Source organism: Temnothorax longispinosus, chromosome 2 (assembly GCF_030848805.1).
Source record: "Temnothorax longispinosus isolate EJ_2023e chromosome 2, Tlon_JGU_v1, whole genome shotgun sequence".
Classification (NCBI taxonomy): Eukaryota; Metazoa; Arthropoda; class Insecta; order Hymenoptera; family Formicidae; genus Temnothorax; species Temnothorax longispinosus.
In genome coordinates, this window is record NC_092359.1 from 1,321,979 (window position 1) to 1,349,176 (window position 27,198).

General features: G+C 41.2%; 2 protein-coding genes across 11 annotated transcripts; both read right to left on the reverse strand.

Annotated features, from left to right (window-relative positions):
- Nucleotides 1-59: 59 nt before the first annotated feature.
- Nucleotides 60-16,181, reverse strand: LOC139825288 (intermembrane lipid transfer protein VPS13A). Of its 4 annotated transcripts, XM_071797896.1 has the most exons (50): nt 15,721-16,178; nt 15,502-15,609; nt 15,243-15,369; nt 14,841-15,003; nt 14,553-14,761; nt 14,269-14,443; nt 13,684-14,168; nt 13,352-13,573; nt 13,160-13,272; nt 12,873-13,081; nt 12,498-12,782; nt 12,136-12,429; nt 11,928-12,060; nt 11,620-11,850; nt 11,421-11,560; nt 11,245-11,342; nt 10,960-11,159; nt 10,674-10,853; nt 10,405-10,594; nt 10,154-10,323; nt 9,686-10,072; nt 9,443-9,609; nt 9,099-9,357; nt 8,868-8,934; nt 8,413-8,741; nt 8,088-8,226; nt 7,690-7,979; nt 7,426-7,597; nt 7,147-7,335; nt 6,587-7,060; nt 6,359-6,513; nt 6,085-6,287; nt 5,653-5,992; nt 5,345-5,557; nt 4,794-5,270; nt 4,400-4,669; nt 3,881-4,228; nt 3,613-3,801; nt 3,194-3,328; nt 2,969-3,120; nt 2,721-2,889; nt 2,449-2,642; nt 2,185-2,371; nt 1,966-2,097; nt 1,546-1,663; nt 1,292-1,403; nt 1,150-1,210; nt 929-1,074; nt 545-671; nt 60-327 (listed from the first exon to the last, which is right to left on the reverse strand). In XM_071797896.1, the coding sequence occupies exons 1-50, from the start codon at nt 15,859-15,861 to the stop codon at nt 193-195; spliced, it is 10,209 nt and encodes a 3,402-aa protein (XP_071653997.1). In that variant the 5' UTR covers nt 15,862-16,178; the 3' UTR covers nt 60-192. The 4 variants fall into 4 exon arrangements, 3 of the variants coding, with proteins under 3 accessions (XP_071653997.1, XP_071653999.1, XP_071653998.1); XR_011735506.1 differs by lacking the exons at nt 60-327; nt 545-671; nt 929-1,074; nt 1,150-1,210 and having other exon boundaries at nt 1,508-1,663; nt 2,019-2,097; nt 15,721-16,181; XM_071797898.1 differs by lacking the exons at nt 60-327; nt 545-671; nt 929-1,074; nt 1,150-1,210 and having other exon boundaries at nt 2,019-2,097; nt 15,721-16,181.
- Nucleotides 16,182-17,058: 877 nt separating this feature from the next.
- On the reverse strand, nt 17,059-26,964 carry LOC139825292 (uncharacterized). 7 transcript variants are annotated; one of them, XM_071797909.1, is made up of 11 exons: nt 26,583-26,964; nt 25,226-25,969; nt 24,577-24,810; nt 24,229-24,429; nt 23,701-24,132; nt 23,125-23,601; nt 22,297-22,584; nt 21,412-21,867; nt 20,958-21,094; nt 20,575-20,696; nt 17,059-20,459 (listed from the first exon to the last, which is right to left on the reverse strand). In XM_071797909.1, the coding sequence occupies exons 2-11, from the start codon at nt 25,805-25,807 to the stop codon at nt 18,358-18,360; spliced, it is 5,031 nt and encodes a 1,676-aa protein (XP_071654010.1). In that variant the 5' UTR covers nt 25,808-25,969; nt 26,583-26,964; the 3' UTR covers nt 17,059-18,357. The 7 variants fall into 7 exon arrangements, with proteins under 7 accessions (XP_071654010.1, XP_071654008.1, XP_071654009.1 ...); XM_071797907.1 differs by having other exon boundaries at nt 26,462-26,964; XM_071797908.1 differs by having other exon boundaries at nt 26,449-26,964.
- Between the last annotated feature and the right edge of the window lie 234 nt (nt 26,965-27,198).

The following is a 27,198-nucleotide window of genomic DNA, read 5'->3' on the forward strand; positions in this document are numbered from 1 at the left end:
ATAAATAATAATAATAAAAAAGTGTAGGGCATTAGAGAGACATATATATATAGCGTTTTTTCTTTTTTTTGTGCATTCACCGTATAGACTTTTATTACGCCGAACTAAATATGTAAATACACTGATCTCTTCATCCTCTTTGTTCTCTTCTGTTTCCTCCTTACGGTGGCCTCGTCAACAAACTCCACATTCTCATTTGGAACAAATGCTGCTCTCCATGTTCAGGATCATTGCGTTGTTCATTTTGCGACACAGCCATTCCAGGATGTCCGCGGCCTCGCTCTCCACATACCAATCTACCATGGACGACGACGTCTCTTCCTCGGTCTAGGAATAAATTTAATGCGATCTTTAATGAACATCGATCGATCAACCCTAGAGTGCCGTCATTTTTACTCTTGATATCCTAGTGTTGAATTTAGAATTTGAATCTGTTTAACGCGGTTGCGCATTTTTAATTAATTATTCGAGCAATCTAAATTCTCTGTATTTAGACAATCATGATTGTGTTAAATCAGTTTTGGGGGTAGATTGGAATAGTTACCTCTGTTATATGCAAAACAAGTTTGTTCTTGGCGATGGTTGGTGGTGACAGCAACTGATTAGTCTCTAAAGTCCATTTCACGTTCCACGATCCCCATGCATTTGCTTTCTCGATGTAATATATCCGCCTGAAAAAGATCCGAGGATTTATTTCTTTTTACATTTCTGGATCAGAGGGAATTAACGCGACAATAATTTTATTCGTAAGATCTTTTGCCGTCGATATTGAAAGACAATATTAAAACACAACGCATCAGTGAATTCGACTCATACTGTATAGGTTCCGGGCTTAGCTAGCCTCCCTCTCTCGCCCTCAAATTAATCGTAAGATCCGTGGATAAAAGACGTTTCTGAGACATTTCGTAATAATTATTGTTAGACTTACTGCAAAGATACGAGTGTAATGTACTTCCCGTCGCTATGGAGCGCAGCGTGTCCCCAATAAGAATCGTTCTGAATGCAATGCCCTTTACTTATAGCGTTCAACAAGTACGCTCCCTTCGCTTTGTGCGTCGAGAACAACTCCACACCCTAAATAACGATATTAATTGTTAATGATACAAAGATGATTGGAAGGTCGCGGATTATCGTCCCGACAATACTCACAAAATGTGGATTAATGTACCGCGGCAATCGCATTCTGGTTACGAGACCCACTTCTTGCGCCCTGCAAGACAGATAATTCGCTTTTAAGATAAACGCCGTTAAACGCACGACGAGAGAAAATAAGTGCTGATAGAGCTGATACCTTTTTATCATGTCCGTTATTACATTCGAATAAGAGCTTTCCGCCTTGAACAGCATAGATGTTTTCTTTCCCAACGTTTTGAAGAAATATCTTAATTCTTCTCGATGAATGCCTGTCATTTGCAAGAGATTTAATAAAAACGTCGGAGCCGGAAATGAAACAGCAATGAGCGTATCAACAGATGTGCGCAGCACGATTATGTATGATCCCACTTACATCCACTCGTACATTACGAACAGCAACGATTTACTCACTGTTCGTCGACGTAGTGATCAAGCCGGAGGTCTCCAGATCAATTTCTGTAACGAATGAATGATCGACTAAAAACGCTGAAGGCGGCACATCTGGATTCCGATAATTCGTATCTTTCATCTGAAACGAAATACAACACATGGTTTCAGTTCCTATTTTCACAAAATATTTCTACGAATACCTATGAGTATTTTCAACGGCAAGTACCAAGAGCCAAAATTTTCTATCAAATTGAAGTTTTTCTTTGTAGCCGACGATTCAATTTCTATTGGACTTTACTTAATGAAAATGAAGAATTTTATCGTTAGACAGTTAATGTCGAAGATTAAAAGCTCGCTACAGATACGAGCTACTTAGGTTTTTCGATTAAGGAGCGGCTAAATTTTTAGTTCCTCTGCACAGCTTTATAGCCGTACGTTTACCTTGTAATGAAGTGTGTGACCGTCGTGGCCGCTTAAAAATGAGGCTTGCATACCGTCGGGCGTAGCATGTCCCAGCTCGCATGCGACCTCGTGCGCCAGCCTCTCCGCAGACTCGTCTCCGCACATCAATAACTAAAAATTCACCGTAAATTAGCGTCGTGTTCAATAGAAAAACGAAAGATGTATCATTCGCGACGTATATCGTTTTTGCTTGCTTACCAAATCCGACTCGCAGAAATTGCTCCCTGATGACTTAAAGTTGTAGCCATACTGATTTCCCAGGACGGTAGTTAAGCGCACCAACACGTGAAACTGTTCCATAATCTGCGCGACATAAACGCGCGAAAGATGCGAGAGGAATCGCTCTCTGTTCACGGCAATGAAACTCTTTCGATAATCGAGCAATCTAAACAAGCAAACAAAATCATGAAATTTACTACCGCGCACCTTCTAGTTATATCAAATTGTAATCAATTAGCTCACCTGAATTCAACGTCCCTCTCAAACGTACCCTTCTCTGCATACTCGAAAATAAATCGAAGAACATTGTTATAACCGTCCACATTGCTGAAGTTACGCGCGTTAAATCCATCCGGGTTGGCCAATAATTTCAAGCGCAATACCATCGGGGAGATGTATATCTGTTCTATTAAATGCCTGCTCTTGCTGTTTGTGTCCTGCGATTCATACGTGTAAATCAATCAAAGTCCATGTATTTATAATGTGCCTAAATTGCATACGAGATTAGGCATTACATTATCAATTTTGCGAAGCGAAGGAACGCGCATATTAGACACATCTCTCCTGAGTTTCGCGGCGATCGAGTGTTTAGTTTCCGGTGTCCTGGGTACCAAATTGATCAAGGAGCAGAGAAAGGCCTCTTCTAGATTCAAATTAAACTCCCTGACGATGACACATATCCCTCTGGAAAAATGTCGTTCGAAAATTATCATGAAAAATGTCCATTAACAAGCGATAATGTCATAAATTTGTGCACACGCACTTGTAAATAATGCTCCTTAATTTGCGTTGTTTTAGATACGAGAACTCCAAGCAATGTTTCAATCTGCGGCTTCCAGCATAATTCACAAAAGTCTTTTGCAAGTTGGGATACAGAACTACCGGAAAGGTAGTTTCGCTCAATTGATTATCGATCTGCAAGACGGAGAAATTTAATATATATACACATATAAACGTATGCATATATGCATATGTATTACTCGTATACCTGTATCCTGTGAACATATCCTTGCAAATAACAAAGCGTCGTGGATTCCCTGCAATGCAACCAGATACCTGGCGAATACGTCCTTCGTAACTTGCCGAAGAACGGTTTGGTCATCTGCATTTTTGTGAAGTCAACCTGCAAAAGATTTGGAAAAGTCTGTTAGAGACGTGTTTTTGTTGTGCAATACGCAAAAAAAATAATCACAGTTTACAACACATAGAAATATTATTCCTTTCTAAACAAGATATAGTCTATATATTATTTAATACATATCACTTAAGATGTATTTATGTAATAGATAACACAGTCCTCTATATACTTTATTAATTACTATAAAATCGAACGGAATCTATAACTCAAAGTTCTCATAATAGATGACATGTTCGCAATATAGTTTTAAAGATTGACATTGGACGTACGTCAATGAAATTCTCGAGCTGCGCCGTCTTCACCGAATTCGTGTATTTATTTTCTAACCAGGCGCTCAGCTCCAGCGACAGATTTCTCCATCGTTTGCTAAAGTAAAGCTCCCAATGCGCGGTGGAGTCGATCACACTGGCGTACAGCAACTCCCGTCTGGCGTTATGCAAATTGGATTCCTGTACAACCTACGAAAGAGAATAGATTAATCTTTGATCACACATCTGAAACGTTAACGAGCAATACGCAGGATCGTTCTTCACTCACAACGCTGATTCCGATAGCTGCGATTGACAAGAATATTTCTCTCTTGCTCGCTTCGGGATCGATAATGCTCCTCGCTTTCAGGTACACGCTCTTGTGCTGCGTGAATAGCAGCACACGTTGTTCACCTTCCATGTAGCTCACCCAGTAAACCTCCGCTTCATCCTGATGCATATCCTCTAACGTTTGCGACTTCGTCTCGGTTTCCGCGCTGGGAACGTGATTGACACCACTCGTGTCCTCCGACCATGACTTCGTATTCGCCAGTGACTTGGGAGTGACGGAAGAATGAGACACGCTGTGGCGTCGTTCGATGGTTACGAAGGACACCTTTTCGTGCCCGCAGCCGTCCTGAAAACAGATGCAAGTGTTAACGTCAAGCAATAAGTCGACGCAAAGAAATTAAAATTTTTCTAAAAACTAGATTGAAAAATTAATCTTCCTTAGGGATCAAAGAATGCAAATTGAAAAATTTGAGCAAAAGTATATTAAGTTAGAGATAGAGATATTTTCTTCCACTACCGTCTCGAATAGCGCTCTGTAGCCGGCCGCGTTATTATTGTAAACGTTCCAGATCAATTCTCTGGTCTGAGTAGGATCGTCCCAAGTGTACAGCAAACTTTGAAACGGTTTCAGCAGCGCGACTTGGCCTAGATCAACTTGATTCAGCTTCAGAAACAATTTGTCGCAGAGATTATCCACTCTCACAGGTATGTCGCCGGTAACGTATCTCCGAAATATTATGCGGTATGGAGCACTGACGCCGCCTTCGATCTCCACACATAGCGCCGACTGCGAATTATGAAGTTTTTGTAAGAAGCTTTTAAGTTACATAAATTAAATGAAATTCTTCTTTAACAAAGACTTTCATAAAGACCACTTCTCCATAACAGGCGATCACGCGTTTTTATCTTACCCCATTATCCATTCTCAGCACAGTTTTACCCACATGCGTAATACCGAAGTGTTGCGAGACCAATTGGCTGTTCCTCCACTTTATTTTCATCTTCATAGACTCAGTGGCGGGCCAGAACGACATCTCTTGCCCGGGTAAGAGGTCGTTCCAGAGATCGGCCTCTTCATTCTCCTCCATGAACCTCAAGGCCCTCTTAGTTTTGTTGCAAATAAAGAAGTACGGTAGAAACGTTATAATCTTCGTGAAAATCGGCGACAAACGGGAGCTCTCTATCTCCGTTAAGATCTGATACTTTCGTCCGCGTTCGATATCGCGACATACGATCAACGACATCGATGTGATCCCGTCCAGTCCAAATGGCATTGACCATTCGGATTGATGGGCCCTTAATCGCACCATGCTCCTTTTATTGTTCTTTTGGGAGAACACCATTAACTCCTCTTCCGGCATTTCGTACGTTATGTGAGAATGGCAATCCTAAAAAAAGAATGTTATTAATAAATCATGTATTTGTTATCGTAGGAATCAGGCCGCGACGTCGTTTGGCTTACCTGGATAAACAACGGCAAGCCAGACTTATTTATTATCCAATACTGCGACTGTATAATGATGTTCCAACTGAGAATCTTGCACAATTCTAAGCACAGCAAAAAAGGCTTCGTTAAGTCCGACTCGCTGTCTGCAGACATCAACACGAACTTGCGTTCTAGATTCATATTTAGTTTTACCGCGCCCATCCAAGACGTGCCTAAATAGTTGTGTACCTATATAAAATTATTAGGACGGTATGTAATTAAACGATGCAGCGAAATACATTCATGTACGACTATAGCTTCTTTCGAAAGATGATTCCACGTACCTTGAAAACGAACTGTACGCTATTGCTGTGATTCAGAGAGTGCATGTTAATTTTCTCCCCGGGTTCGATTTTCACCTCGTAATTGATGCCAGGTATACCGACATCGATGACGAAGGGTAATTGATTATTGAAAATAACAGGTGGTACGATATTTATCAAGTAATTCGGCACTTGACAGCCGGAGGGACGAGTCATTAACGGGAGTTCCGTGCATATCGCCCTGACACAGAATACATTACGATTATTGTCGCCTTTCGCCTCGCAGCACACGTCTTTAAATGCATTTGCTGTACCCCTTAAATCTTTCCAATAAATCCCTTCGTCACTGACTTGATACTTCCTACAGATAATATATCCGTTAGTATAACGTACACATTATCTTATTTCTCTTATAAACAAGTTCGTTGCCGTGATACTTGAGATTTTACTTACTCTAGATATGCAGGAAGAATGTGTATCGGGCAATGATACGCTATGTATAGAGGAATGTTATAAGTTGCGTCAGGTTCTATGATCGCCATTCTCACATTATGATCAAAAGGATTCGTGGTTTCGCCGGTTAGCGTCAGGCCCAATTTGTCTATCACCGCTTTCTTGTAATAAAGTCCCAACGCATACGAGGTCTCGTTTCGAAACTGAAATACATAGTGCGATCAGCGAAAGATAGGAGCGACGCTAAATGAGCGGATAAGCGAGATCGCATTACCTGTAACGGAGATCGCACGCAAATCGTTCGGTGTAAATAACTGTTTATCGTCGCCTCTATCACCAGGTAATAACGAACGTCGTGTCTCACCGGACGAAGTGATACGAGATTACGCGTTTCTTTCTTCGGGCAGTACACCAACACGTCTTCGAAACCTGCGTTGAGCATAGAAGACTGATTTGTATCTGTGTATTTATGACTTTTGGGGTATATTTGCGCAAAAGTTACCTTCAAATACGACACGAAGGAGTTCGCCGGTTATCGATTTGTAGATGTTGACTGGCGAGTCAATGGGGAAAAATTTACACTCCGATACGATCAGAGTGGTTTCTTTACCGGCCCACTGGGGACTCGTGAGATCCGTCTGTTCGTTCTCAGGACTGCTGGGTACACTGACCGGTGAGCTACCGTCGTGAAAACTGTACGCGGCTACGACGCGCGTGTCACTGTTCCCGTCCACCTGCTCTTGGACAAGCAGCTCCACTCGACTCGCGTGACCTATGTCGTTCAGCACGGTCAATTCCCGCGCGTTAGTGGGCACAAACGGGATTCCAACCCTCGCCTGCGTGAACGCGTTCGACATCGCGTTCCACGTTGCGATCATGTCTTGCGTTATGGTAATATTAATTTTCTCCTCCGAACATAGAATGATGTACGGCGCGGTGAGAGTCGTTTTCGTCGGCGGACGTGCGACGGGATTATCTATGCAAAAAAAGTACGATATATTAAAACATTAACATCAACAGTTAAGATTTAATACGTTCGCACGAGACTCCGAATTTACGTACAACATTCAGGATTGCAGTCTAGTATCAATTCAAATTCCTCGTCTTCGTTCGTACTCGAGTCGTCGGAATCGCTTTCTTCGTCGTCGCTATTATTATTGAATAGATAACTCGAAATCCTCGTTAATTTCGTATCGCTCTCATCATCGTCCGTGTCAGATTCATCCTCATATGTCACGTAGGTTTCAGGATCTGTTTATTAAAAAAAGATATTTTTTTTACTTAAAAAAATCCGATGGACCAAGTAACACTTCTATGCAGTTGATGGATGAATAACTTCACCTGTTCTTGTGATCGAAATCATATCAGCGTCAGGTCCAATAAATGTCATATCTGCCATATCCTCCCCATTATATTGCGCGTATCTCTTTCTCACTTTCATCGGATCTTGCTTTATGTGATGGCAAGGATCCGTCCAATTGGAGTTAATCAGATTCGCTTCGCCTCGATATATCTGAAGAAATTAAATTGCGGACGGTACAAAAAAACTATGTTAATAAATAATTAAATGCATATATACAGTGCGGTACGATAATATTTAGTAACCTTGATAGTGAATTCCCATGGTTTATAGTTTGCGTCATCTTTCGTGTAAAACTCCACAAATGGCTCCCAATTCTGGCGAGCCCTATTGTAGCAGAATGCGTGAAGTTTTACATTAGATTCGAAGTGAAAATTATTACGCCAATCATTAACGGTAGCGGTGATGATAGTCTCCATTTTCATTACTGGAAATCTTCCTACGGCGTTTTCCATTTCCAGCAATAAACATATTAACACGGGTCTCAAATTAAATGTTACATGATCGCGTCGACGACGATACAATTCCGTTTCGCCTAAATAATGCATACAATAAAAATATAAATTGGTGTTTAAATGGACATAAACAGTTGATAGAATTCAAATAGAATACGTCTGCGATGTATGTGAGATGTGTGATTTACCTTCGTCGGTTTTCTTGTACGGTATACTAGAAACTTTTCTTGGGGTCCAAAGATTATTATGCGCATTTGCATTCTGATTACTGCCGTCGTCTGGTTTCGAATTAATGCTATTCAAGAAAGTCGATGCTTCATTTAATATCTAGAACATAGATATAAATAATATATAACATAATCAATTCAAATATAGTTTATATATTTAGCAGTATAATGTGATTTTTAACTGTTTCAATACTTTAAGAAATAAATTCAGTCTTTGTTTTAGCCTCTAGATTTCGTAATTAAAAATTACATATTTCAGATCCAGTTTAAGTTACATAATACTTACGTCGATAAAAGTATGGATTACTTCCGCCGATAGATGTATATTAATACCATTTATAGCAACGGTAATTTCCTCATTACCGCAAGACAACTTCTTTTTACAAATTTCTACATCACAGGGACGTAACAACCAACACGGTGACTCGTAATTCCCTTGTCCTTTAGTCTTGGCATTGACGTTAGTCAGAGTGCAGACTATCGAAGAGGACCGGCTATGTCTACTACTTTCGATAAACACTTCCGCTTGCATTCGTATCACGTGCGTGCTACTCTTCTCCAAGTCGCCGAATAGAAAGATATCTGGTTTTTGTATTCGAATTGATATAGAAGTACCTAAACATTAGAATTATTCATTTTGTTTTCTTCATTTAAGATTGTACAGAGTTTTACATATAATATTGCTACTAAATAGAAGAACGATTTTTATATACAACATATGCATGCACATAGAGAAACTACCTGGTTGCTCCTTAAAATATTGGGAGCGATTTAATTTGTCAATTTCTGCGTTTAAAGCATTCCGGTTCTTGATTGAAATCAAATAAATTTGAAAAATTAATTCGATTATTAATATTTATAAAATATTTTTAAGGATAAGATAGAGATGTATGTAAAGGAAAGAGTGCTTTAATATAGAATATTAAAAATCTTCTCATAATGAACTAATTATTTGAATAGATTTATATTTACCGTCTGGTTATTATTATCATATCCGTGGTTGATAATTCCTTTCTCTATCTGTTCGCCGGGTAAGGAATCTAGAAAATAACGCCCCAAGTGCATCAAGAAAGGCACAGACAAATTAATTCGTATGTCCTGAATAAGAACGTCGAAACACTTTTCCTCTGCTTGAGTACGACTGTATGTGACGTCGACTATAGGAGACATCGACACAGAAATACAGAACTCCAAGTTCTTCTCTAAGGATGTTGCCGGCGATTGTATTATCCTAAAACGAAAAATTAGATTATGATTCTCGATAGCATTCTATCGCTCTAACTCTCAGCGGTATACATGATTAAGGGACACAATACCTCTTCTCAACGACCGAGTCCTTGCGAGTGTCCTGCAATAAACAGCTTTGCAAAGACAATTTCATTTTCAAACTCTTGTCGCTATAAAAATCCCAAGTGTTTATAGTTTCTCCGAAACTCAGCTTACACAAACCGTGATTTAAATCGCGCACAGGAGAACTCAACACCTGCAATACAACGTAATAAAAATAATACATAAATAAAAATCTACATTAATATTTAAGAGGGCATTAATATATGTACCTCCTCTGTATCCATAAATAAATTTAATTGCAATCCCTCCAACGCAAGTTTTATGTTAACTTCGCACAGTGCTGTTTCATTGTGCGTTAAGAAGTTTTCCAGTTTCTTTACCATAACATCGTCGTCGTGGTTGGCATTCTTTTGGGAATCTTGCGCTGAAATTCTATCTTCGGTCTCACCGATTTTCTTAAGCAACGGTATTTTAGAAATGTTATCTTGCCACACTGATATGAGAGATTTGAGATCCCTCTGACTTAAGTTTATATTTACGACATCAATAGCTCCTTGCATATTGAATAAACCATAAGTTTGAAGTTCAATAATACTACGGTATTCTGTTTTTCTCTTGATATCCAACTGAATTTGTATAGGTTCGATAATGGGTTCCTGAAATTATATCTATGTGATATTATTTCAATTTTAACAATCTGCCATAGCAACCAAATCAATTGAAATGTCTAATTTTACCTGGACTTCTAGATCTCGAGTTAGAGTCATAATGGCTCTAGACACAGTCATGGATTTCAATTTTACCAAAATGTTATCAATTATCAATGGATTGCTATCGCTAGCGGTCATTTTGCTCGATTGTACTGACTGCCCACTGTTCTTAAAAAAGTTTTCAACCGATAATATACCTGAAAATATATTTTTTAATAAAATTAAAAGAATTTCCTCTCAATTTGCAACCTGTGTTTGCTTCGAGTACAATTTTTTACCTGTATCAAACACCAGGAGACTTGGGGCATCTTTCTTTTGTGGCAATAAAAAAGTAGGCCCTTGTATGTCGATAAAAATGTGCAGTTTTGTCGCACTCTTCTTAAACAGTTCAATCCCTCCAACGAATTTATTTTTCAAGTAATATAAGAAACGAGTATAATACGTGGAAGTAAACGGTATTATGAAATTCTGTAAAGACAGCTAAAATAAGTATCGATAGCATTTATATCAATAAATATCGGGTGTATAAATAATAAATATACCATACCCGTAAATCATAGAGAATTTTAGAAATGATCACACAATTTATTCGTCCAATGGAAAGCTTGAAAGTGCCATCTGACATCACATCATCTTGATTTGTATCGATATCCGAGCACTTGTATAATCTTGGTGTGTGTCTCACGTATTTCAGGTCAAAAACCTTATCTTCGTCGGTCGTCAAAATCTTTAAATAAAATTGAAATAGATATATGTATATACTTGTATGTATATAATACGTATGCATGTTATGCAGTAAAAAAAAGATTGTATATGTTACTCAAGGCAATTACTTTGGAGTAAAGCGTATCATCAATCAAATCTTCAGCGAGTATGCTCCTGAGATGTGCACGTAACACCATTCTCTCGTTCGCATTGTAGATACAATCGTTTTCCAAGCCCAGAATCTTAATTTCCATTAAATCTATATCCTTATCGCAGAATCGCACTACTAATGAGCTGAGTCTGGTTGAATAATTCAGTTTAATTGCGCCTGAAAAAGTAGTAAAATGTAAAAATTAATTCATGTTACCTTTGTATTTAAAAATACTTTTTATATTTAGAGCATATATTTGTACCCGGTGGGATGGGCGGATCAGTGTTCCTCTGTTCCCATTTCATAATATTACTGCATGTCTTCTCGGCGTACTTGAATAAGAGAGTATCGTGACACACGCTAAAATTAAAGAATTGATGTTTTTATACAATATCTAAAACGATTAATTTTTTCTCGCATAAAAATTGTCTCACTTACGCTTTAAATTTATGCCAATAATCTTTCATTTTCAACAATGCGGATCTGTGAAAGTTTACGTTGATATTCAGCAGATTTACAACCAACGAGCGTTCGATATTTTTGAAGTGCGACTTGAAATCGGGACAATTTGATTTAACCTGAAGAGAAAATCGATGAATATTTACGAATTAGGGCACCGTAAATCTTCATAAATTACCTTACGATACGACACAACGAGGACTTCGTAGGATTCGTCGGTGGATATCAGTTCCAGATACGATCCGGTAACGCCAGCGTTTGTCTTATCAACCAGAAAAATCGATCCAATGCCAAACTGAACAGCAACACCGTATTCCATTACAGCCGTTTCATAATACAAAGTATGCAATCTCAAATTTAAGTAAGGCTGTTCTCGGCTATCTGTCATATCTTCCAGATTTACGGAGAACTAAATTTCGAATCAATATCAATGACACACGTCTCTTCATAGGATAAAATATGAATGTTTAATGAAACTATATTTACCTCTCCTATGGCAAATCGAAGTAACAAATTAATGTGATTGCACGGAGATATATTATCATCAAATCCGGACAAGTTGATCGTTTTAGATAATAATTCCAAGTCCTCTTCACTAACTTCCGAAGAGACGACACTCCTATTAAAAAATTGGAATTATTTTATCGAAATGCATACAATATTTAAATATCTACATGATATATAAAATCATTACCTATCAAGCTTTGGTACATTAGTTACAACTTCCTTAATGACAGATTTAAAATCACTATGCGTTATTGTGACAGATGGCAAGCATACACTGGATTGTACTTTCATCAATTCTTTCGTTGAAATAAAAATAATACTCGACTTTCGACCGGAAATCGAATTTTTTAAGGTAGCTTTATACTTCTCAATGTTGTTTTCGTATACTACTAGCAATTTATTCAAAAAATATGTCAATAGTCGTAGTTTACTTTCCGATAGATTCAATTTCACGTTTGAAATGTGTACATTGAGTTTTGTCCTGTGGAATATTGTACGTTGAAACAATGCATAAACAGAGGATTGTGGCGCAATTAGGTGGCATATTACCGTGGTAGTTGACGATATTCGGGTCTAATACTGTATGAAATAGTCACATTTGCTTGCAGCTTAGGTAACAAATGATACTCCGAGTCACTCCGTTTCCTCGCCGACCGCCAATCGTCGCCTGAATGACAAAATAAAATTTGCGCGCCGGAGAACACCATATTGAGTCTGTCGTAGAGTAATTCTTCTAGCTCCATAAGAGTGGCATCTTCCAATTGCAAATTCGTTGCTTGAAGCTCGTTGGTCAGCGTTATGTTACCGAGATCCAGAACGAGTATATGCCCTCCTCTACAAAAAAAAATGTAAACATAATATATAAAACAATATTTGTGTGCACTCTGTCTTTTCTAGTCCTACAATCGTATGTAGTAAACGTACTTTTGAATTGATCCGTGTTCGGGAAATATAATATAAGGACTTTTTATATCTATTTTGAAGCTGATTCTCAATGTCTGCGAGACGATGTCGTCCACAAAGTTCAAATATCTTCTTTTGACGCAGTCCCACAGTCTGTATATCCCGCGAATCGTATCGTGAAGGTAATTAGTGTTAAATTTGAAAAAATTTATAATTTCCACTATGGCAAACTGAAAAGCAATTTAAGTCAGGTTTACAGAAACTATAGACAAAATATTATTTAAAGAAATATATAAAAGCATTATTACATGATGATAAGTCACTTCGATAGCTTCCAGCTTTACGGCTACTTCAAAAATAGGATCCATATTCAATCCATTTTTCTCAAAGTCTATCGCCAAAAAATATGTGGACACATTCCCTGTCACACATAATAGTTATAATTAGTACCTCTGCAATAGAGTTTATAAATCGCTTACAGAGATAAATAGGCGCATTACCTGTTAACACATTATCCACTGTAATCAGAGGAACCAAATCGCCATCAGTTGATATAGCTTCAACTACGAAGCTTTCAGCACGAACAGATATCTTGAAAGCTAATAACGTAGGCCGTGCCTCAATACTTGTCAGAAATTGTGTGACGGTTACGATCAACATTTCTTTGCCTTTGCTTAAGAGGCTCAGACAGCAATTTGCCAAAGTAAAGTTTAACTTGTAATCTGCAAACAAACCAAAAGATTCACCAGATAAATTTTTCTCAAGTATTTCTTATAACAATTTTCTGTTAATTGGTATTAAATAAAAAAGAGAATGATCTAAATGTGCTTACCAATCTGTTTTAGCGTCTTTCCCGACTTTATCTTTGAAACAGATGAATTTTCTGTTACACCGAGCAATGAGTTTTGATGTTCATTCTTGTTGCATTGATTTGTTATATTTTGTGCTTGATCGTTATCCGGTAATACAGTTTCTGCATTGACATCTTCCGATGGGCTCATTGTTGTGATTTGGCACTCTCGCTCAATATCCTTATTTCTCAATTCCTGTCTAGCGTGCTCTCTCGCAATTACGATATTTAATATTGTCAAGTTGTCTTCGTGTTTTTGCATATCCAGCTTCAACTCTGTATCGTTTGGTCGTTGCAAACTTTGGATGCACGCCTCTTTGTATTTTCTATAATTTTTTCTGTGATTGGCTATATGCGACCAAGTATACGGCTTAATATAGTGATTCAAAACAAAATTATACGCATATTTCCACCAAGACGACGGTTCCTCATATACGCTTTTCTCAGGACGATATTTAGCATGTGGCCTGTAGACATCGTTAATTTTTAATCACTAGTTTCGTAATTATTTATTAAAAATATGTCATTAAAATAAATGAAAGAATATTAGGCGTTGCACAAATTCACCTGTTAATAGTAGCACGTAACAAGGAGTCATAAATATGACAAAACGTGGCGTATTGCGCTTCGGATAATTGCATCGCTACATCCTGCAGTACAATATCGACTAACATACGTGAAGCTTGCGTTTCTGTACCCTTGTGTATGATGACTTTAATCTTGGCCGTGAAGGGCTTCAACACTTGTGAAAAAAAGAATTTCGTTAAATACAAGACGGAACTTGAAATAATATTTATTTCGAACACAAGATACCGATACTCCGTCATCGACAAATAATATCTCAAACATACAAAACTGAAACTCCTTGTTCTTCATTCCGAATGTCTGCAGGGCTCGATGCATCGTGATCTTCCATGCGAGCAAAGTGGACAAGTCCCAATTACCCTGGACATTTATACAGGATTCAGTGTCGTGATCCATGTACACACTGAGCGATTCCGCGCGTATAAGCTGGTACACCGTTTGCGAATTTGTAGCACACACCCCGGGCTTCCATTTGCTGGAATTTATTAATTCTTATGATAATGGATACGCACACACAACCGAAAGAAACGTGACAATATGCATTATCAAATTACTTGTTGGTAGTCGTTATGGATATACTTTGTATACATATACCACAGGCACAGAGGAAGTTGCGCAATATTTTCTCTTCATATCTAATATGTACATTATTTATAGTAATCTGAAAGTTCTTCGTGACTGACGCCAATAGACCATCAAATAGTTGGGGAGGTAGACCTATAAAAGAAAAATTATATAGATTAATTTACAATTAGATACACATCAAACTGAAAAGCTATTTACTATTTATTACTGATTACAGTTACAAAATTTTGATAATTTCTTCTCTCTCTTTTTCTTATATATGAACTTAATTAATATGTAGACGAGATATAGACACTAATCAAATCTTAATACAAGTGAAATAAATCTCTAAATAAAGCATTTTATAAATAAGATTAAAAATGTTTAACTACCAGCTCTAAATATTTCATCTTCCTTAAGATCCTCAAGTATCTTCTTCTTTTCCGCTCTCATCAAACGTTTCTGTATCTCCGGGTCGTATGGACCGGATAATGCAGGTACTGCTACTGCGTATACATCCTTAAGAAGACAAAGAAACATTTGTCATTTATACTTTAATACACAATATAATTCTATTATATATTATCTATTATATATTTAACACAATATATTATATTATTTTATTATTGCGATATATAGATTGTTCAGTACCTCTATGCATATCACAATGGGTTGCGAGAAGAGTCCAGACCATGGTATTTTCAAAATAATTTTTCCTATCAAGCCGATCTCTACTCTAATAGGTAATCCCAATTGATACTGCAAAGACAAACGCGTCAGGGATGTACATATACATATTCAATTATATTTTTAATTCTTTTTATTGCTTCTGAATTATTAGGAAAAAAAAAAAAAAAACAGAGACCATACCAGAGCCTCCGGTTTCAGTTTCAGGTCGGTGAGGCACGTATCCCCGGAGAAAATACCGACGTTGAATTGCTCCGTGTCCAGGTCCTCCACGTACCTGCCCAGCAGGCGGTTCAAAAATGCCGCTATAGCCCCCTCGAACATCGTCGCCGTCGTCGTCGTCTGCCTTCGAGGACCGTGAACACCGGCTGCCGCTTTCTCTATCCGTCCCGCGAGTCAGACGACGGGATCATATGGGATCGACCTGGTCCCCGGTCGTCGTCATAACCTCCTCGGGATTGTTGCAATTCGCAAAATAATTCAGTCATGCGCGACGCCGCGCCGCTGCAATCCTTATTATTGATCTCGAGTCTCGGTCTCGCCGCTGCGCGACGCAAGGGCAAGACGCAACACCCACGACATCCCCGTCAGTGAACAACCGTCTGCTCCAGTGCTCCGCGGTCTCTGCGCTCACTCTACACCTCTTAGGTTAACCCCTTTTGCACGTGAGGAAGGAAAAGTAGCGTACAAGGCACCTAACCTCTTCACCCGAGAAACTTGAAAAAAACCCCTGATGAAGGAAAATGGATACGTAGCACGTGCTCGGAGTTCGAAGCACTTTCCCCCAAAATTCCGATTAACTTGATCGATGATCAAGCTGTCAATGCAGGTTAACTTTAATCTGTTTTGTCTAAATTCTTAGAACTAGGAACGAACATAAGTAAATCCAACTATATCACATAAAAGTTAAGAAGTTAAATTTTAAACTATATTATCCGTAATCCTGTAATTTTCTTTTTCATGTGTTAAATTATGTAAAAAATGATTTTTTGTGATAGTGACATAATAGTAGGTATAGGTATTAATACACTTGATATAAGTTAATTATCCCAAAAATTATTCGGGGTTTGATCAGTCATCCTTAGAATTTGATAGAGAAAAAATAAGGGAAAAACAAAGATACATATATATGTATATAGAAATTAGAATCGTAATGTTACACGTTATTATATGATTAGAAAAATTATGTGTGTGTGTAGATTTAAAGGGACCACATTCTTTGCACCTACTCCCATTATCTGCACTCGAAGGAAAAATTGTTGGATTATAATGTTGAAACTGGAATTACAAAATAATTGACTTATATAACATGAATATATTAAAACAGAATTATTTTTCTGATTCGGCTGATCAATACATTTAATGCTTTTTAATACTTTCTCTTCTTTTATTTGTTGTACATAATACATATAAGGAAATAGGAAATTTTAATTCGGCAAAGCTCGGCAAAAGTTTGCAAAATATGTCAAAGTCTTGCAAATATAATGCATGAAATATATTTTTAGATGAAACAACAATAAATATATGTATATACAGTATGAGCATTTATTATCATGTATTGTACAAGACCGATAAGGCTTCAAATAAATATTTACAATAACGGTCGTGTCATGCGTTACCTAATAGCCATTGTTATAGATGGGCATCCAATTCTCTTTAAAAATTTTCTAACATTTTAATCACTAAAGATTCGTATTGCTTCGAATATACATACATATGTCCGAAACTATTTTCAACTGCAGCTTCGAATACATATAACCAAACTGCTTTAAATTGTTTTGCATATATGTATTCGAATTACATTAACCCTCTGTCTGTTTGTTTGTTTTTTTTTTTTTGCACTGTGGAGTGTATACGTGGGTCTGTCACGTTTAACACTATTTTTCCTTACTTTAAAGTATTTAGAAAAATCTGAAAAAAATTCACAAAACATCTCTGTCTACATATTGCAATTGACAATTTTATAGTCATTTTGACAATGATCGTTTATTTAATATTGTCTGGCAGGCTTGCAAGTTTTACAATTACGAGCAGATATCATTTTGGCTCGAACGCCACAGACCCACGTATACAGACAGAGGATTAAAATATATATCAAGTGGAAATTTCTGAAAGTTTATATATATACCTTTATAAAAAGTCAATCAGTTAATCAATCTTGATTGTGACATACTGTCACATTGCATGGAGCCAATTTAACGATAAATCATCATTGACTTTCAAAGTATATTCAAAACTTTAAAAACTCAAATGTTAATCACTCTTGAGATTTCTAAACATTTTAAAATATTACAGATTTGCAATTATTTTTTAATTTTCAATAATATAGAAACCACTTAGAATTTACATCATATTTTAGAATTCAATGTATCTCCTGCCCATTGTTAGCCAACATGTTAACAAAATATGGCGTACAAATGTATTAACTTCGCATAAAGTATGCTCACAAATACATTCGAAGTTACTGAACAATGTCCTAATCAATAATAAAATACAAAAAAATTAGAAACAAATGTAATTGGATAAAGAGCGCTGCGTGTACATTGTCGTCGAAAAATGCAAATCTTTATATGTATATACGCTTTTATTTAATCATATAGAAATAAGACGTGCAATAAATTCTGATGTAACATTCGTTAACTATAAACAAAAATAAGATCGCTGATTTTTACAATGCGCACTAATCTATAATAATAATAATCTATTCGCGAAGTCAACTATATCGCCTACCAATTTCGAACCAGCTTCGTAAATAGAAAAAGGCATATAAACACCATCGCGGATAATCGCGCGATCGCGATCGCTAGATAAAGGTTCGATTTACGTGGCAACACGATGATGTTTGGTCTCGCCCGTGTTTGGATCTACAGTGACCTTCTCCTTGACAGACTTTATTGTAGAAGAGGTACCTAAGGAAAGAGAGTTGATCGATTCGGCGAGTGGCAGGAATCTACCGTCGGCGCATTCCTTGAACAATAGCTCCTTCAACCGCTGACCCTTTTCGTTCTTGCTGTTCGCGGATACCTTCTCCATTGTCAGCGTTAGCAGCTCGACGATGAGATAGGACTCGGGCTTGTACAGCCTCGTGAAGTGTAGCTTGATGTGCTCACCGATATTCTCGTCTTTCCGCGGAATGTAGTCGCAATGCGGGCACGGCGGCGTCATGCGCTCGATGCCGTGACGACGCTTGTGCGCGTCCATGACGTCCTTGTCGCTGGTGGAGAACGGGCAACTCTGGCAGCGTATCGTCTCCGCGTCGGCCTCACCCGTCGACGAAATAATGCCCTTCTTTTGCATCAATAAAAAACTCTGCTTGTCCTGATTAGAGGGTTGTATCGCGGCGTTGTTATTGACATTCGACGCATTGTTAACGGAAGACAATACCGCGAGCATGTTAACAGCAGTGGCAGACGATCGCAAGGACTTGCGCGACGATTTTGACGCAACTATGTCGGTGATGCTGTCGTTATCGACCGAGATCCGATCGTCCTCGAACTGTCTGCGCGATGCCTGCGCTTCCGCGTTCGCCTGGTGTTTCTTCAGATGCTGTACGTAATTCGCGTAGTATTTGACCGAGTAGTCGCACGTGTCGCAGCGATAACGTTGTTTCGCACCGTGCAGGGTCAAATGAACTCTATATTGCTCGCGCTTTTCAAAAGCGGACGGACATTTGTGACACTTATAGCGCTTTTCCTTCAGACGGCCGTTCCTTAGGTAACCAGGATAAACGAAGTTTGGATTGCCGCGCATAAAGATACCGAATTGCGGATCCGGTGACGACTGCTGTGGCGACCCGGGAGAGGACGTCGGAGCAGAGTCGGCGGTGGTGGTAGTAGTGATGGTAGACGGTACCTCCGCAGTCACTTCGGTGGTTTCGGTATGCCGCCGATGCACCGCTTGATGTTTCATTAGATTTTGTGCCGTTTTCGACGAATAATCGCAGTCATTGCACTTGAACCGATTGTTTGAACCGTGAAGCGTCATATGGTATTCCAAAGCATCCAGTTTAAAGTAACGAGCCGGACACTTGGCGCACGTGAATACCTGACCCCCGGGCCTCTGAACGATCGTGCCGTTGATACTGTTGTACGAGGCATTCGCGTTCTCGTTGATTTCAACGACGATCCACGCGACGTTCGGCACGCTGTCATTGTCTTCCCGATTCTCCGCCTCGACGCACGCTGTTGCGGGCGGTGGATAACGCTGCGAGTGGCCGTACAGGGACAACAGATACTTGGTGCGCTCCTGATACTCCGTCGAGTGCGCCTTTTGATGAGCCAATAGATGCGCCGGCTGGCGCGCTGCATACGAACACCATTGGCATGAATACGCCAGTTCGGTGGTGTGGTAACGCAAGTGGATACGCAGCTCTTTTTCGCACAGAAACCGTGCCGGGCACTTGCCACAGCAATGCACCAGACGCGAGTCCTGCAGATCGGGCTCGGTGCCCAGCACGGGAGTGTGCGCCATGCCAAGTAAAGTGGCCAGATCGCTCACCTGTTGGGCATCAGGTCGCGTCTCATCGACGAGACAGTGAACAGTCCCGAGAGATCCCGAATGCATTTCTGTATGCGCGATCATGACCTCACGACGCGAGCAGGTGAAGCTACAATCCGTGCAGGCGATCAAGGGACCGTGAGTTGGCATGTCTACATGCATTGTCTCGTGGTCGCGAACTTCCGCACGTCGCGACGAAACATACGGACAATGGCGACACTTGAGCATCTTCGTCAGGGTGCCATCTAGCCGCGATACCCAAACCAGCGGAGCGTCTGAAAAGGCACGAGTGTCCAGGAGTAGCGACGGTGGTGGGGGTGGTTGTGGCTGGGCTCCCGCGATTTTTGAAGACGCCGTTACGTTGCTGCGCGACGTTATCTGAATCACTTGTTCTATAGACGATTCGTCCTTCGTTTGAGAAACACCTGTAACAAACGTTTAGATTACAACAAATGCCCAGTGTACGAATTGTAAGAATTATACAAATCGTACGAACGGACGAATGTACATTCGGTGCATTGTGCAACTTGTAAAACTTACCGCTTTCGGAAATTGATACTTGTTGCGATTGATTCTTGGAATTTGAAAACTGGAGATCTATATTATGCTGATGCATAGCTGCCAGCTCTTCCCCGTGGAGCCTAGCGTGCTCCAACAGTTCTCTGTAACACAACGAATAGAGCAGCTGTATTGCATGTTGTATCACACCATTGCTTATATATACGATATTATACAACACGGATATGTATATTATAAATATAAATGTCATAACATCGTAATCTTTTATTATTGATAAAAATTAGAAAATTAGCACGTATCTCTTAATGTCACAAAAGAAAATAATTGATATTTTAGGGTTAAGTCATACATTTAAAAAAAACGGAGCGTTCATGTTAATAAAGCAAGTTACCAGCGACACATACGCCTTTGTACTAACGTAGTATGGACAAAGATAGCATTTAAATATAGCTTCTAAGTTCGGCCGATGGTGCATCCTGTGAAGAGACAGAGTGGCAGCATCCGATGCTGAAAACGGACAATCCCCACAACCAAATGGATTCTGCGAAAGATGAAGTAGTGCATCAAATTAGAATGAGTTAGTTACTCGGATACAAAATTTGAAAGCAAAAGAAAGATCTCACATTATTCTATATCAACTTCTTACAATCGTGGTAACAGCTGTCGGACGGACAGTTCGTGGAACTTTTACTATATTTTTAAGTCTAAATTGCTCGCGCTATAATATTTAACTATTTTTACTAAGATATTATTTCTGTTTTTCGTAGCATTTCTCATTTAAACTCTTATTCGCGTATAAGCGCGACAACTTCGACCACTAAAATCACAAGAAGTTATATTTTACGATACAGAACTTACCCTTTCTTCGATAGACTCGTGATCAGCAGATTCGTAATGAGATTTAACATGTAACAACACGTTATTTTTGTTAGTATCTCGATAATTACAACGTTTACATTTCCACTGAGTGCGTTTACTCTCATCCATCGCTGGAGATATGGAGACCGCGCCACCACCACTAGGGGTAGTGAAATGCATCGTGATAGGAGTATTCTTCAACAGAGACTGCCCGCGACTTCTGATTTGAGCTGCTTTGAGCGGTGGCGGAGGTCGCAGACTCACGTCTACGCTATGACTGTTCTGATTTGCCTCGCTCGACGGTAAAATTGTGACTGGTGATTGTGACGACGAACCAGTTATCGGAACGTACTCTTTATTGCCCACGATCAACAACTTCGTCGACGATTCTTCCGAGTTCGTTTCCTCTATGCTACGCTGCTCCATGCGATCCTCATCCCACGACTGCTGTTCTACCTGAAGCAGAGACATTGTGCCGTGTAAACGGAATTTCACGCGTGGAACGCGTTAGACGAGATGTCGGATGTCATGAAATACGTTTGTCAAATTACAACATGAAAAATTTTGTATCGCGCTCATGATAAACCGGCGAACGTTTCGTTCGATTTTCATACAGAACTCTCGAAAGCATCGATCGAACTTTCGTAGGGAAAGATAGGATCGATATCCTTCGTCTATCAATTACTAAGAATATGCTTATAACAAGTGTCACAATGCAATAGTGATCAAGCGCCCGTGCGCCGTGGCCAAATTGTGGTGCCGAGATTCTTTCATCGTACATCCTTTTCACAAGGCACGTAATGGTGTTGCTCGTTAAAATTATCGCATCGATGTGAGATATAAGGGCAATGAATTATTCTATGTAACTGAGATTCATTATTTCACCTGTGCGAGGTATTTGTTATATTTGGAATAATTCCGTCGACCTGTCTCATCCGTCATGAGCACTCTGGCGCTCGTATGCACTGCGTCTTTAGCCGCTTTAAGCTTAATATGTTTTGTGATGTCCCATCGCCAGTTAGAACGATACGCGCACATTGAACACTCGAACGGCTTCCGGTTTAAATGACCGACTATATGTACGTGAAAGCGACTTGCGGTGGAAGCCCAAAACGGACAATGGGGACATTTGAATACCCGCCGCCCACTCGGATGTGTCGGACCACCTTCAAACTGACAAAAGTTTTTTATCGTAATAAATAGAAGACTGCCAGTAAAAAAAACTAGAAATGAGCTAGTAACGAGCTAGATAGAGAGATGCTCGACATCCACTATGCAATATGTAAAGCACATTCTTAATAATAAATAAAAAGAAAAACAACGAGGCTCGCTCTAGTTTCTAAACAACGCTCACCATTTCGCGATACATTACATAGAGCTTCTTTATGCATACTCCTACAAAGTATCTTGTAGTCAAACAAAGTATCTTGTGTCAATACTAGCAATACCAACAACAACACTCATAGGTGTTTAACTAATTTACAGAAACGAGAAATTATAAAACACATAGCCAAAATAGAAGAATATCTACATAGCAACAAGAATTTAATTCATACAAGAATTCTCATAAATGCCTTCTACGAACTGTTCAAACTTCAGTCGCTTTATACAGACTTGACGATGACGCGACGTTCGCATCTAAAGTCGCGGTTGCGCAGTGGTTTTCTCTTATCGTATATACTTATTACAAATCATTGTTATCAAGCACCGTACCGGAGGTCCAGAAGAATTTAGTCCTCTGAGATTCGCGTCCCAATCCACGTGCGACGGAAAAGAGTATTCGTCACGGTACAAGGTCATGCGGACGTCTGAGCGATTCGTTACTTTCTCTAAACTACTATCGATGGACGGCGTTGCGTCGTTGCGCGAATGGCAGCATTGCATATGCGTATGGAGATCAGCGGTACTCTTGCAACGTCTTCTACACTTAGGGCAACGTGTCGTGCCCACGGATACGCTGAGCGCGGTGTGGTGTGTCTGTTTGTGGCAAGCTAGCTCTTCCATGCTACTAGCTTTAAACGTACACCAGCATTTCAAGTCTGTCTCACTACTTACAGCTACCTCCGGCACACCGTTATTAATCGACGTCGCTGTCGTCGTTAGTTTTTCCTTCAGTTTATCGAAGAAGGAGGCATTCTTTCTCTCAAATACACCAGCCGCGGTGCTGAGATTCTTCTTCGACGTCGCGGCCTAAAAACAGATGACAGCCAGCACCGATAAGACGTCACGTATTATATTTATTACCCTTATACTTTTCAAGAGGAAAGGAAACAACGTGTGTCAACCAACCTCCTTGTTCCCGTACATCTTAGCCAGCTCCGTATCTCTCGCGATTTGCGCCAGTTCAGGTCTCACTCTGACGCGCGGAACCTTTAGGAGGGTCGTAGGTGGACCGCTATTACCGTGCGCGTTATTGGACTTAGGGCTCGCTGGGGCTAGGCTCAGTGGAATCAACATTGGCAGTGGCTTTCTCGGCTTCGACGGGACAACCGGCGCGTGGCATTCCGCTAAGTGACGCTGCATCTCGGAATCCCAGGCTGTTATAAATTGGCAGCCTTTCTCCTCGCATTTTAACGCGATGCACTCCGCGCTGGCCAGGGCGCTTTTCTTAGCGTCTAACGAACGTAACGAGTGATCCGACACGAACGACGCGGAGGAACTGGCCGACGTGGTTGTACTTTCGTTTTTATTTAACGCTTCTCGAAAGTCACTGGCTCCAACCTAGCGGACATTAAATACGTTATACGACGTGCTTACGCGGTGCGTTCTGACGAACGAAATAACAATTATACGTGTATATATACGTGCTTATAATACCTGATTATAACGTTTTGGACTATTTCGTGGCTTACGTTCGAAAGCGTTCGTACTTTTGCGGTTGACCTGACCCACAGGTGGGTCATGATGATACGACTCATGCACCGTTAAGCTCTGACGGATATCAGCGGTAAAATTACATGCACGACATTTGAAAGCACCTCCACCTCCATGATTCCGCATGTGTCTTTCTAGATTCCACTGAAAAACAGCGTCAAAAAAGGCATACATATAATCTATATAGTATATAATCTCAAAGTGTACGCGCAAGCTTCCTTCGAAACCCTGGAAAGTTTCTCATACGCATTAAACACATCGCTGGGAAACCAAGTATAGTGAGGAACAAACCTTATACGCTGAACTAAAATCACAAGCCGCGCACTTGATCATCGGCATAGAATGATATTTAACATGCTTAGTATAACGCGCTCTGATGTGCGTCACGTACGCGCATTTTGCGCATCGAAAGAATTTTCTTTTCAAATGGTGCACTCTTTGGTGATTTTCAAGATCTTTCACGTTCACGGCGACATACGAACACGCAGGGCAACGATTTTCGACTGGACTGTGCCCGTTTTTGCCCTAAAAATTACAATAAAACATATTCCTGCGACCTATGAGCAATGTGTCTCGATATGATTGTTTTTTACTTAGCACACGTCGTTCGCTACGCGCTAAAACGAAATCGCGGCACGTGCGCAAAAAAAAATAATGCACGCAACACGGTATAACACACCGCGTCCCTAACGACGCGCGGACACGCGTAGCTATCGAAACCACCTTCCGTTTTTAAAACGGAATTGTCTCTCGATTGTCGTCGTGCTTTCCGTTTTAAAAACGGCCATGTTTAAAGGGAAAAAAAACAGAAAAAGAGAGGAAAAAAAATAAAGAAAGAAATTGTCAAAGAAGCACGAAAGAGAGAGAAAGAGAGCGTCAAACACGTAGCGTGACAAATTCGAGTAAATTTGGAGCAACGGCGTCCTCGCGGGATGCTTACCTTGTACTTGTGCTCCTTTCGCAGGTGCTCGAAGTAGGCCTTGATACTGGGCAGCGTTTTGGACGGCTCGCAGGTCTTGCACTCGTAAGACGCTTGCTGCTCGCTCGCCTCTACGTCGATCGTCTCCTCGGTATCCACCGCGACGTCGACGTCGACGTCGACATCGACGTCCAGGATCGTTTCTTCGTCCTCGTCCTCCTCTCGCTCCTCCTCCTCCTCCACCTCCGCCTCCTCGTCCTCCTCGTCGACGCTGGCGGTCATCGTCAGCTCGTCGTCATTGTCCTCCTCGTCCATCACGCTCGCCTGGCTCACAGCGCCGGCCGTGCCCTTCTTCGCGTCGTGGTGCCTCCGCTTCGCATCGTGCTCCACCTCGTGACTCGTCGCGACGGCCCCTTTAAGGTTACCTTCCGGTCGCGGTGTCGCGACGCCGACGGCGAGAACGGGCCCCGTTCTCGCGCGCCTTTGTTGCTGCGGCCGCGGTCGCAGGGCACGCAACCGGGGCAGCTTTCCCGACATCTTGGACGAGAGCCGCGCGCTTCCGCGCAGACTTCTTCGCTCGCCCTTGCCCGCCGCAGGAAACATGGCCGCGCGCGCTCTATACCTCTCTCTCTCTTTCCCTCTCCCTCTCTCACTCTTCCTCTTTCCGTCTTCCTCCGCGCAGGAATAATTATTCACCACGTTCTCTGCATCGTCCAGCGCGAGGCATCGTCATCGTCGGACTCTGGTCTCTCGCCACTCTCGCGCCTGGCAATATAAAGATTACGCGTACACTTATGGCACCTCGCTGTTTGTTGCAGCTCCGCCGTTACTGCTGCTGGCCGCGCGCGCTCCTGCTGCAGTCTTGCTATGCTTCTGCAGCAGAAGTTCCGCCACTGCTGCTGGCGCATTCGCGGCCGGCTCACGCGTCGCACGGCACCGACGACGACGGGGGCGACGACGCTTTCGTTCGCGAACGCCTCGACCGTGTCCGTCCGACGCCGCTCTCGACTCTCGCGAGTCAAGAGCGATTAAAAACCTTTATCGGAGCGATACCGCGCGGTCCACCAATGGCGCGCCGCACCACATCGCTGGGCCGCTTTCCGCGTCGTATTTTGTTGCTGGATCGCAGCAACAATATTGTTTCTTTTTTTCTCTTTTTGGGTCGTCGTCGTCATCGTCGCCGTTAGCCGCCGTGGACGCTTGGCCCGAACGAATTCCGCCTCTCGCGTTACGGAAATACCAACCGGACGTACGTACGTGCCTATGCGTGATGCCTGCGTGCGTACGTCTGTTCCGTTTCTGGTTTCTCCTCACAATGGAAGCGACGCGGACATGCGGCAGCAACGGCAATGGTCACAATGGTGGTGGTCCGCCATACTTTCTTTGTCCCTTGTTTTTTGCCGCCGGGCGCCGACGGTGAAATTTGGAAAAATTGAAGAAAACGATCCCGCGCAACGATTTCCCAGAGCGTTCTCCGCGGCCGCGCGGCGTTTCCTCAGCCTCGCGCGTGTTCGATCTCTGATCGTCTTATTTTTTTTTTCTTTCCCTCCTCCGCTACCTCCTCCTTCGGCCGTCGCCGCTCTAATCGCGACGTCGCGCCGCGAGGCCGGATCTATCGAGCAAAGCGGGAGCGCGCGTATATTATTGCGATCGTTAATACTCCGCTATAAGCTCCGCGAAACGAGGAGGACGCGTACGTGCATGTATCCCCCTCGTCGTCGCGAATAAAGTGCCGAGCCACGCGAACGTCGTCGTCGCGCTCGTGAAATCGGGCCGGTCGCGGTCGCGTAACATCCTCCCTCCTTCCCCCCAGCAGCCGAGCGCGATTTTTACGGATTTTTACGATTTCCCGGATCCCGTTGCGACGACGGGGCGCGAAAAAAAAACCCTCGTCGCTCCGCGGAGCTTGTAGATTATACGGCTCGCCCTTCGCGCCTAGGAAACGCAGAAAAGGCGCAAGAAAAAGGGGGAAGAGGAGAGGGAGGGAAAAACCG

Excerpts from the sequence above, each read along its gene's own strand:
- LOC139825292 (XM_071797909.1), bottom strand. The coding sequence starts at position 25,807 with ATGTTTCCTGCGGCGGGCAAGGGCGAGCGAAGAAGTCTGCGCGGAAGC. Across the intron at positions 24,811-25,225 it reads GAAAGGAGCACAAGTACAAG|GGCAAAAACGGGCACAGTCC; the intron begins GTAAGCATCCCG and ends TGTAATTTTTAG. Across the intron at positions 23,602-23,700 it reads AGATGTACGGGAACAAGGAG|GCCGCGACGTCGAAGAAGAA; the intron begins GTTGGTTGACAC and ends ATCTGTTTTTAG.
- LOC139825288 (XM_071797896.1), bottom strand. The coding sequence starts at position 15,861 with ATGTTCGAGGGGGCTATAGCGGCATTTTTGAACCGCCTGCTGGGCAGG. Across the intron at positions 14,444-14,552 it reads GAACAAGGAGTTTCAGTTTT|TGTTGAAGCCCTTCACGGCC; the intron begins GTATGTTTGAGA and ends TTTTTTCACAAG. Across the intron at positions 13,273-13,351 it reads AGTGGATAATGTGTTAACAG|GGAATGTGTCCACATATTTT; the intron begins GTAATGCGCCTA and ends TATGTGTGACAG.